At 34.5% G+C, this 12,277-nt stretch overlaps 1 protein-coding gene across 1 annotated transcript; it reads right to left on the bottom strand.

Annotated features, from left to right (window-relative positions):
- Positions 1–6,701: 6,701 nt before the first annotated feature.
- Positions 6,702–12,038, bottom strand: LOC141673968 (methionine aminopeptidase 1B, chloroplastic). The gene is made up of 10 exons (XM_074480696.1): positions 11,865–12,038; positions 11,479–11,560; positions 10,991–11,231; positions 9,646–9,807; positions 9,515–9,556; positions 9,261–9,332; positions 8,923–9,002; positions 8,704–8,801; positions 7,903–7,950; positions 6,702–7,311 (listed from the first exon to the last, which is right to left on the bottom strand). Exons 1-10 carry the CDS (start codon positions 11,980–11,982, stop codon positions 7,163–7,165), a joined length of 1,092 nt encoding a protein of 363 aa, XP_074336797.1. The 5' UTR covers positions 11,983–12,038; the 3' UTR covers positions 6,702–7,162.
- Between the last annotated feature and the right edge of the window lie 239 nt (positions 12,039–12,277).

The following is a 12,277-nucleotide window of genomic DNA, read 5'->3' as shown; positions in this document are numbered from 1 at the left end:
TCGGCTAATCCCGAACGCAGAAAAAACATCCTCTAGGGCACCCTGATTATACATTCCCGGATGGCCATCCTCATGCCTCTCATATCTAACCCGGGCATAGTATATGCTATTATCGAACTCGAAAGGTTTCCTGACAAAGTGGTATTTAATATTGGACCAGCGGCCTTCAGGTGTAAAGATAACCGAGTTTTTCGGAAGCCACTTAAACCGGAAACTAGAAATTGTTTCCACATATCCGGACCCTTTCTTCACCATCTCGCCCCTGATCTGTTCTCTTCCAGAAGAATCCGGTTCACTATTGTCTTCAGAAAAAGATGGGTAGCAGTTAAAAACTCTTCTAGCCCGCTCCTTGGTCCGGACCATATACCTATTAAAATGAAGGTCAGTTAGACTGGGCCCTACAAATTTTATTTGATTGCTAAGCGGTCCGGATCAAGTAAGTTATGTTAGTTTTACCATAACCTAATGATCCGGACCACCAATGCAATTCCAACCCGGAAAAACATCAACGATTCGGATCATATTTACTACAAGCCAAAAAACTTAATTGAAAAAACCCATCCATATAATCCTACCCAAACAGCTACCATGGGTTCGGGTCCTATACCCCCTACTCGGATCAAAATCAAAAACCCAAACCCACAAACAGCAAGATTGAGAATTAAAAAGCAAGATATAAACCTTTTGCATATACATACATATGTTCAAACCAAGAACATCAAGAACACACCCGAAAAACCAAGAAATATCAGACCCAAAAACCCAAATTTTCTTGCACAAAACACAATATAACAACCACAAATGCACAGATCTACAAATATACAAAAAAACCAAGCAACAAAAACAACCAAGAATTTCGATTTTCAATATCAATTCGAAGACAAATAAGCGAACCTCAAACATGCAAAAACTTGGAGAATAATATCAAAACTCAAAAAGAAAATTAGAGGAACAAATTGAAAAAGAAAGGAAGAGGAGATCTTACAAGTCAACTGAAGATGAATGGCGAAAACAGCGACACACGGCGGCAAGAATCAGCCAAAAGCACAGCACTTCGCAGAAAAATGAGAGAAAATAAAGAAAAAAATAAGTGACTGTTGGTTTTTCTTTTGATGAAGAATAAAAAAGAAGAGAAGGGGGGTCAGCCTTTAATAGGCGTAAGAGAGGGCAACCGCCCCTGCCACGTGGCAAGCCGCGATTGGCCCATAGAGCAGTTACAAACTAAAAACACACATATATATATATTGTATATACACCCACAATTAAATGCACATTGAACCCCATAATCATTAGGGGCCGATTCTCAAGGAAATAACTGTCAAAATTTCAAATTCATGGAGGGAAAAGGCCGAAAAACGTTACAAATTCCTCCAGCTACCGGGACCAAAGACTCCTACCCTGATCATTGTAAACAAAGTTCAGGTTTCGGAGCAGAAAATTGCTCGAAGTCAATCCGGATCTCTCTCTACTTCAACAGATCCGGAACAGGAAACAAGAAAAAGGTCAGAAATTTTTTCCAAGCAGCCAAATTCATATACCCTAATCCGGATCTTGATCTGCCACTCTAAATCCGGATTGGAGGGCAACCAGGGGGCAACAATTTTTCCCAAGGAAATTTCATATACACTAATCCGGATTGGCATCTACCACACCAGATCCAGATTGGAGAGCAACCAGGTGCAGAAATTTTTCTAAAGCAACAAAATCCTTCTACACTAATCCGGATTGGCATCTACTACACCAGATCCGGATTGGGGGGCAACCAGGTGCATAAATTTTTCTAAATCAACAAAATTCTTCTACACTAATTCGGATTGGCATCTACTACACCAAATCTGGATTGGGGGGCAACCAGGTGCAGAAATTTTCTAAAGCAACAAAATCCTTCTACACTAATTCGGATTGGCATCTACTACACCAGATCCGGATTGGAGGGCAACCAGGTGCAGAAATTATCTAAAGCAACAAAATCCTTCTACACTAATCCGGATGGGCATAATCCAGATTGGGGGGCTACAAGGATCAGAACTTTCTAAGGAACTAAGTTCACTTCCTTAATCCGGATTGATATCTACTACACCAGATCCGGATTAGGGGCAACCAGGAGCAGAAAATTTTCTAAAGCATCAAGAGTCTTCTACCTCAACCCGGATTAGAACATACGACATCAGATCCGGATAAGGGGCAACCACGATTCTGAAATTCTCTCCATCTACCTTAATCCGGATATATCCCTCCAACAGCAGACCCGGATTGGGGGCAACAGGGGAGCAAACATTTTTCTCCTAGAGCAACAACTGTGACAATACGCTACTCCCTCATCCAGAAAATCTGCATAAGGGAGTGGGGAGCAAATGATAGGTTATAAGCGACCCGGTTAGGATCAAACCTGGATCTAAAGGGTATCAGGCTCAATCGAGGGACCAAGACCCCGCTCTCCCAGAATAATCAAGTAGAGAGACCAGGCCCGGGGCCATCCCATGACCCGGATCCGGATTCAACCCGGGACCTGGATCCTCTGCCTACCTGGATCCGGATCAGGGCCAAGATCACCATGAGGGGGGTCCCTTCAAGCACATGCACATTCCACAACCCGCCAAGAAAAGGTACATGGGCACGTGACGATGACAGCTATCAACAACCAACATACCAGACAAGCACGGCGCGTGTCAGAAGGCCGTTAGGACACCCTGAAGGTGGTCCTCCCCTGGACACGTGTAAGCAATCCACCCCAGCCAGGCGTCCTCCGCTCCCAAGATCCAACGACCTTGATTTAGAGATAACAACCCCTAAACCCTACCTTTGGGCTATATATACCCCCAAGGATGAAGGGTTTAGGGGTTAAGAAAAACATTCACAATCTTGCACACTCACTCTCTCACATCCATATACACAAACAACAACCTTTCTATCACACGTACACATCTTCATCTTCTCCAAAACCCTATTCTTATTCTTACACCGGAGGCGCCATGGGAGCCAAACCCCCCTCCCGGTGTTGTTTTGCAGATACCCAACCAGCAGCTACACCTCATTCATATCCAGAAGGTCCAGGAACGGCGTCGGACGGAGCCGCCCGCTCACCGGAGTTATCAATAGAATTGTCAACACTAAACTGCTAAAACATGAAATATTAATTCCGCTCCTTCGTTACAAACTGGGCATACATTATTAACTTGCACATTAGAGCTTCATGTATTTTGTGCTTAAAAAAAAGGCCCCAACACCCCGGAACAAACTTAAGCATATAAGATAATAAAAATCAACTAAAATGGTAGAAATCAAATATTTAGAATACACAAAAGAATTTTATAATATAATTTAAATAAACTAAAAATTGAACTAAAATATTACAAATACATGAATAATAAGATATAATAATTTTAAACAAAGAAATAATTAAATAAAAATTACTTCAGACATAAACTTATATAAATTTATATAAAAATATCATTTAATTATAATAATATAATTTTCACATTAATTTTTTTCATTGAATATATAAATATTAAATATAGATATAATTTTAAAAAAGTTAATCACCTTAAAATTGAAATATTTAAACAAATATAAGTAGACAAATTATCAAAGAAAAAACTAGAGAAAGATTTAATATTATTTGTCTAAACTATTAAAAAAAATTAACATTCTTGTTACATACTTTGTTAATCAATTTGTTTTCAAAATTTTATGGTTTCTAAAATTTTTAAGATTAATGTATTTTTTTTAATTTTTCTTAAGATAATAATTTACAATTATTTAACAATTACTATTTTTAAAATTTTACTCTATTTTCATATTTTTTCCATGAAAATAAATATTGTACCTTTTTTTTGAATAAAATACACACATAAAATATAAAAAAATTGTGTCCTCCAAATTTTTTGGGCCATTTGCGGTTGAACACTTGACACAACCTCTAAGCCCTATGCACATGATGAATTTTGATTGGTAGATAGTAGAGTTGAGCAAAAAACCGATTTAAAACCGAAACCGATCCTAAATCGAAGAAAATCAGGAAAAACCGAACCGAAAAAATCGATCCGGAACCAAAACCGAAAATTAAAAAACCGAACCGATTTAAATGGTTGGGTTCTGGTTATACCTTCTAACCGAACCGATAAAAACCGAACCGAACCGGTTACTAATATTAATAAATAAATATCCATCAATTAGAGATGTGTAACTTACACAATCTGCAATCAGTCACGCTGATGTAGTATTTTAGTCTAAAGAATGCATCAGCCTCGTCCATTTGTCCTGTTCTTTTCAAATTGTTTATGAAAGCATTGAGTATGTAGTCTGGTAGTTATTGTTTATTTCCTTAAAATATACAGTTTATTGTTTCTGCATTATAGACTTTATAGTCACAATCTGAGACCAGGCTGATTTTGCTTATTTTCTACATTTTTTTTTGAAGTAAAAGATGAGATATAACTATAATGAGATATAAAATATGAGTTTATAGTCACTATTTGCGCCCATTTTGATTGGTAACTTGTAGTCTTGTACAGAGTAGCATATGTTAAATCTGACTAGTGATTAATTGATTTTGTTGATCTTTTTTGCTAAGCAGGCTAGTTTTTTGGTCATGTTGTGACTTCCTGATGTTGTGGCTTCCTGATGTTGTTGGTACATGTTGCAATCTATTTCCAGAGGACCTTTTCTAATAGTTCAATAATAGGATTTTTATTGTCCAATAGTAGGATATTTTGTTTGACTTGTCTTTTGTGAAAAACAACTTTGATTCCCACTGTTGGAAATTAGAACACAATGTACTCTGTTATTTTTGTTGAAATCTGTTGATGTAATATTTATTAATCTTAGGATTAAGCGTATTAATCCCTCTCATTTCTATATTATTTTTTGTTTTTATATTTTCCGGTTTTGTAACCGAAACCGAGCCGATTATAACCGAACCGGGTTTTTTTTAACCGAAACCAAAATCGAATCCGAACCGGCGGTTGCGATTTTCGATTTTAGAAACCGAAGAATTTTGATTGCGGTTCCGATTTTATCCGGAAACCGAGCCGAACTGGCTCATACTCTCCCCTAATAGATAGTACGCAACAGCCCTCCAGATCAAATTTAATACCTTGGGGGAGTTTTAATATCCACAAATTCTTCCAGAAAACATTATCATCTCCCGCATTTTTAGCTCCTTTCTGTAAAAGTTAGTATGCACTTCTAACTGGATATTGTCCAGATATATTTGATATAAAGAGTTTGACTCTCGTTAAACTTGTTTCGTTTCAAATATAAATTGGGCTCGCGATTTCATAGAGGAACACCAACTTACCGAAGGTCTCATAGTCGGTTTCTGAAGCGGCCTCTGTCTCTAACTTTGGACATACAAAGTTGAACAAATGTCTAAAATAATTAAACCGAACTTCTTAAATTTATTATATATAGTGAAGTGAGATACGGTTATGACTTGCATATCATTATGTAATAAATTGTGCGTTTGATGGTATTCAAGAATTTACTAGATAGTTCTTAAACATATATTGTGAGCTGGTGATTCTGTCACCGTTTAAAAATATAATACATAATTATCTTATGCACTTGTTGTATTAAGAGTGAAGTGAGATACATTTATGACTTCTTAGACATATATTATGAGCAGGTGATTCTATAGTAAAAACATAATACATAATTATCTTATGCACTTTTTGTATTAAGAGTGAAGTGAGATATAGTTATGACTTCTTAGACATATATTGTGAGCAGGTGATTCTGTGGTTATCTTATGCACTTGTTGTATTAAGAGTGAAGTGAGATACAGTTCGGTGACGGGTTTATTTAAAAATATAATACATAATTATCTTATGCACTTGTTGTATTAAAAGTGAAGTGAGATACAGTTATGACTTTCATATCATTATGTAATAATATCATTATGTAATAAATTGTGCGTTTGATGATATTCAAGAATTTAGTAGATAGTTCTTAGACATATATGGGTGATTCTGTCACTTCGGTGACAAATAAAACATAATACATAATTATCTTATGCACTTGTTGTATTAAGATTGACTTAGACTGAAGTTGTTATAGATTTCTAGGTTTATACTGGTATTATGTAATTTATTTATTATATAAACATCTTTTAATTAATCTACTATTTATGAAATTCATTTTTTTTTCTCTTTGAATTTTGATCTAATTTTTTTATATAAATTTTAATAATAGTTCATTTATATATATATATGTGTATATTCTTTAATATATGCATGTTAATTTATGTTGCAATTTTGGATTGCTATATAAATATTATGTATGCCAAGAACCATTTTTATTAAATTTTGATAATAATTGAAGTTATTAGTAATCATTAATATATAAATCTTCATTTCATTTAAGATAATTTCTCTACTAATATTTATTGAAGGTTTTTTTTCTAATGTGTAAGATTGTAGCACGCAAAAATATATTATGTTTTTCCATATAAATATTCTTGTTTTATCTAATTTTATGTGTATTAATATGTTTTTAATTTTAATCACATTAACTAATTATCTATATTTTATATTGATTATATTTGCATAAAATTATAATTTTATTTTTATGTACTTTTTTATTTTTATTTTAAGTTAAATTAATAAATTGAATATAAGTCATTTACAAGTTTTAATTTTACTGTATGTTTATAAATTTTGAAGATTTTTTCTACATATATATTTTACTATAGGCTAGTCAAACCATCAAACAGAATTAACACACTTGCAATCAATTGCAATGTTGGATTAACAAAACAAGATTTGAGCACCTTAATTTTGTTTACCTACAACAGATGAATTTCTCTAGTTTGTCAGGTTGCTATAGCCTATATAAATATATACATTGAACTAATAACCTACTTGATATAATATTTAGAAATATAAAAGAATGACATTACATTATGTAACACATGTCAACATTTTGGGAGTTCTGAGAATTCTTCACCAATTGCCAATTGCAAAACCAGCTTATTTCATCCTGCTCTTGAAACGATCTTATCTTCCTATAACACTGCTGCAAAAGGCCCTTTATGTTCGATGCCTCTAACACAATTAATAGCAGAACAAGTTTCTTGCTTCTTTTCCGTCAGACTGCTGGCACTAGATAATGGAAGAAATAGTCAAAAGCTGCGCTGCTTCCTGCTGTTGCAGAATGAATCACTCTACTCGTATTTTGTCAAAATTTCTGCTCCAGTTCTGGTAATTAAGATTGTATGCTCAAATTGTGCAGATGGGAGGCCATCTTTTGTCAAAGTTGTCCAATTATCTTCCCATGTTATACTCTCAATGGTACCTAGTGTAAGAACCGGTTCTGCGGCAAACAAATAGTTAGAATATCTAACAACTTCATCAGGATTCTCCAATGACAAAGCATCAAGACCGAGCGCAAAACGACAACAAAATATGATTACTTGAATAAGATTTTAGCTATTTTTTTTTTGTATACTCCTCCCAAACCTTACAGAGTTGGATAACATTGAATAGACCTGAATTTGAATTCATGATAAGGAGTTTAGGTAATCATAAAATATGGTCCAAAGTTTTTTTACTTTGGAATGTGAAACCGAAAATAATTATTAAATAAATTAATTTATAAGGCTATTACATATTGTCATGCAAATTGCATATATACACTAAGAGAGTACTAGTGTTAATGTCTGTCTACCCAACTGGTAAAGCCTTACACCAAAAGTTAAATTTTAACTTTAAATATGTCTTTTAAGAAAAAATTGTGAAACTTGATTCATATGGCTTAAAATTTATTAGTGACTTGTCAACTTTTTAATGAAGTTAGCGTGTTATTTATTTGATGAATTTAGTATGTAACATAGTGTTTTACTCGTTGATTGTACTCAACCCAATGTATGTCTGACTGATACTTAAATATAGGAACTGGACTTACCAATTGTAAAAGTTTGGCCTTCAACCATGACACCAGGAAACTCATTGCCTGTAGAGCAATAAGCACAAATATGTTTATAAGAGCACACACTAAGTATATCAGTGGCCAAGATAACGACAAAAGAATATAACATATAGATAAGGGGGAGGATCCCCTTGCATTACCTTTATATTAACAAATTTAGTTGCAAAGCATTTACTATGAGACCACATAACTTTGGCTAAATATTATTTTTGAACAGGACTTAAAGTCCCAAACAAAAAGAATTCTGACTACCAAACAAACAAAAAGCACTATATGAATTTCAAAGTCATTGTTTTAGAAGTAGGCTGTAAGCGTGTATAAACAATTTAGTATCATCGAGCTAAAGTTTGAGATTTTCTTGCCAAATCGAGTTTACGGTTTATCAAGCCCAAAAATTGTGTTCGGGCTCGAGATCAGAAATGAGTTCAAATTGAACAAAATCCATTTCTTCAACTTGAGCTTGATGACAGCTCTATTCGAATTACAAGACTTGTATATATACAGTAGAATTTTTTCGTAAAGGAGATGCTTCGAAAATTCGTGTTCGCCTAAACATCACGAAAATGTTAATCTATCAAGTATTACTTTTAGCTTGAAATTTACACTCCACTCCATTTACTTGGAGTATTAAAAGACCACTATACGTACATGTAATATGTAGTAACTAGTAAATGAATCCAGGCACTTTCTTGCAAAGTAGCAATGTATTCCCTATGATACTGATATAATAGCACACCAAATATTAGTTGCAGTCAAAATGAAAGAGAAGTTACATACGACAATGGAATATTAATGGTTCAGAATGAAAAATGGTCCCCACTCCATGCCCAACAAATCGGTCCACCACGCCAAAACCAAACTTTTCAGCATGTTCACTGTCAAATAGATCAAGAAGATTGGGAAAGAATAGTTAGCTAGTAATAGCAACAATATATAAAATCTAAAAAGCCCCCTTATTTTTCATCCATAGCAACACTGGAAAGAAAATAAATTTACCTAATCCTCTTTCCAATTTTTCGAAACGGAGCACCATCTTTGCAGACAGCAATGCCTCTTTCCAGGCACTCTTCGGTCACCTGTCATAATTGGATAATAGATATTGCAAAATTAATAGCTGAAAAGACCATTATAGATTTAGGATTAAATATAACTAATCACATGTATACAAATTGTGAACATACTTAGTGCAATGGTATAATCACGACTTGTACTAGCTATCATAAACTTAAATAAACTAGCGCGATATATCACATAAGCAGCGGTAAATATTGTCAAAGGACAGATGTACAGTCTTGGTCACTACTCTTAATTAAAAAAATAAAAGTAAAAAATACCTTCACAAGTCTTTTCGTTGCAGTATTAACATTGCCACATAAAAAAGTCTTCGATGTATCTCCATGATAACCCTAACACCAGTTGAAATGCAGTCAGAGAAAGTCCAGCATGTGGCAGTACAAAGGATATAACCTAAAAACCTTCAAGGTATGCTTAACTAGTAAAAACAGAAATGGTTAACAATAAAGTAGATTTATATTTCCATTATAGTGAACCTGAGTGAAACATATGAAAAGACCATTGAGCAACTTACATTTAAGTATACGGTCACATCAATATTAATAATATCTCCATCCTGCAATTAGATTTACAATTAAGTATGCAGTCACATCAATTAAATATATACCGTGAGCATGAAACAACGTTATAAGTAGAGCGCAGAACCTGTAACTGACGAGAATCGGGTATTCCATGGCACATGCACTCGTTGACTGAAGTACAGACACTCTTTGGAAAGCGCCCATAACCAAGCGGTGAAGGATAAGCACCAGCATCGATAATCATTTGGTGTACTGCTTTATCGATTTCATTTGTTGTCACTGATGGCTGATTAGCAAGCGAGAACATCAAAACAACGTCTTACAACGTTTATTTTAATTTGAGATGCATCAAAAACTTGCTTTGGCTTATTTAAATTTAATTCTATATGTGTTAATATTATGGTCATAGACCAGTTATTCATGTCATGCAACTGTTTAGCAAGCAAAAGCCAGATGATGTAAGCCAGTGGTAGGTTGTTTGTCATGACTCATGCCTGATAAATAACAAAATACAAGTTTATAGATTACCTGATCTAAATTTCTTTTAATTCATCAACGTGCCTGTTTGTGGAAGATACAGAATGTCCTAGGTTCCTCCTAGCTCAAAAACTTACCCGCCAGAAAAGTAATGTACACTTTACCATATTTCCACCATCACTCATTGTAACCGAATGGAATCCTTATATATAACATTGCACTATCTGTTTCCAAATAGATGTGACCCATTATAACCTCAGAAATTTAGGTGCACCCTTGTTAAGATTAAAGATTGATGAGATTATTGACAAATCCAGACCCCCACCCCCACCCCCACCCCTCGCAAAATAACCTCTATATGTATCTTACATACACAGATCCCATCCCTAATAGTAATATGTCAATTTTCCATATATTGCTCTTTTTTCTTCACTTTATGTCATCATTATCTGGGGTTATACTCGAATCCCGATCCCGTGTCTTTGAAGTCCATGCAGGGTCTGTGATCTGTAGCTGAATGTGAAGATTGGGGATAGCTCATGGTAAAGGCTTCTCCCAGTATAAAAAGACTAGTAGTGTGTTCCTCAGTGTCCCCTCCCCTTCTCTCACTTTTAACTCACAAGTGTACATTGTAGTGAAATATAAGGTAGAATTTTTCACTGAAATTCTACAATTGTTTAATTTGTAGTTAGTATCTAGCTTGCAATATTGATAACTTAAGCACGTAAAATAAGAGTCAACAAAGCAGCATTCCCTGAAAAACCCCACGTCATATAGATCAATTAGCGAAACACCCTCCATCATCTCAAAATTGCCTTCCAAAAGTGGAAGCCTACATCTACAACAGTACATTAACGTGCAATGGGAAGCAAGGGAGTCACAATGAACGAATGTACAACAGAAATTCATGATTGAAATTCAAGATTGTTAATCATATTTTTAAGAGGTACTGAAACAACACATGAAAAAATTGTTAAGTAGAGAAACCATACCCTAACCAGGGTTCCTGCATAGTCAAGAACCCGAGCAGCAAGCTCACATGCAGCCCTCATTTTAACAATGCCTTCAGCATCAGGAATTTGAAAATCACTAGAAATTTCTGGCAACTCATTTGAACTAGTGTAAGGCGGCTTCTGTATATGATCAGGTACAGGAAGACGAGGTGATACCCTTCCACGCCTTAAAGGTGGCCTACGTCTCGAAGCTGTTGGCGTTCCATTAAGCTGTCGCTCTCTACACAATAAAGACATGAAAAATATACACCACATGAAAAAAGTCACTAAAAATATACAGTAAAATAAGCTTGCAGATAACTGTTTAAAGTAGTGCACTTCATATCGCAAATCGCCTAAAAAGTATTCATCTCAACTTGCAACAATAATCTGACACTACATCATACTTAAAATTGGCCACATTGAAATGCAAATATAAAAAGAGCCAAATATAAAGAAAATGAAGAAAAGGGTACAAATTAAAATACCTTCTGATTCTCATAGCTTCCTCCAAGCCTGAAATTCTCTTTGCAGAAACAACCAGTCTATTTTGACAATACGATTTTTCCCCTAAATAAAACAAAAAACAACAAATTCCAAACAAATAACTAATACAAAAAGTTACAAACTTTACTTTTTCACTTTTACAATTAACACACAAGTCATTTCTTTGACAAGATTAGAACCCTCGACATCCTCGGCCCGTAGACCAAGAGAAGTAAAGTTAACAACTTTAATGCAATAATAAACTAAAGCAATGAAATTTAAAAACAAAATCATACCCAGATAAGAAAAAGAGTTCAATTTCACAAGAAAGACAAAAATACACACACATATTCATACAAATATTAATGGGAGATGAAAAAATGCATACCAGAGAAAGGAGTGAAAGTGGTGAAATGGGTACCCATTAAAAAGCTAGAAGATGAAGATAAAAAGGCTTCATGCTTGTGAGAGACTTGCAAATTTGGTTTATTTAATAGAAGTGCCATTGCTGAGAAATAACAGAGCTTTGAGAAAGATAAGTTAATAAAATTAGAAAATTGAGGACTTTAATTAGTGACCCTTGTGCACAAGGTTGTATAGGCTTTTTTTATTAGTTGGGCTTTCATTTTATTTGTAACCCATGCACAAAGGATTGGGCTCTTTATATATGGCATTTTTAGGCTTGGATATATGAAACTTATATGTTTGGATGCTTAAAATCAAGCCCGGATGTGACACAATTGAAACTTGAAAGCGTGATGGATTTGAAGGAAAAATATTAATTTGGAAATAAATTTTTAT

This window comes from Apium graveolens, chromosome 1 (genome assembly GCF_009905375.1).
Source record: "Apium graveolens cultivar Ventura chromosome 1, ASM990537v1, whole genome shotgun sequence".
In the NCBI taxonomy this organism is placed as follows: domain Eukaryota; kingdom Viridiplantae; phylum Streptophyta; class Magnoliopsida; order Apiales; family Apiaceae; genus Apium; species Apium graveolens.
This window is presented reverse-complemented; position numbering and strand designations above follow the sequence as displayed.

What these genes read in the sequence shown, in the direction of transcription:
- LOC141673968 (XM_074480696.1), bottom strand. Translation starts at nt 11,982, where the DNA reads ATGGCACTTCTATTAAATAAACCAAATTTGCAAGTCTCTCACAAGCAT. An exon ending in GAAGCTATGAGAATCAGAAG is followed by an intron (nt 11,232 to 11,478) that starts GTATTTTAATTT and finishes TTTATTGTGTAG; the next exon opens with AGAGCGACAGCTTAATGGAA. An exon ending in CAACGAAAAGACTTGTGAAG is followed by an intron (nt 9,003 to 9,260) that starts GTATTTTTTACT and finishes CAATTATGACAG; the next exon opens with GTGACCGAAGAGTGCCTGGA.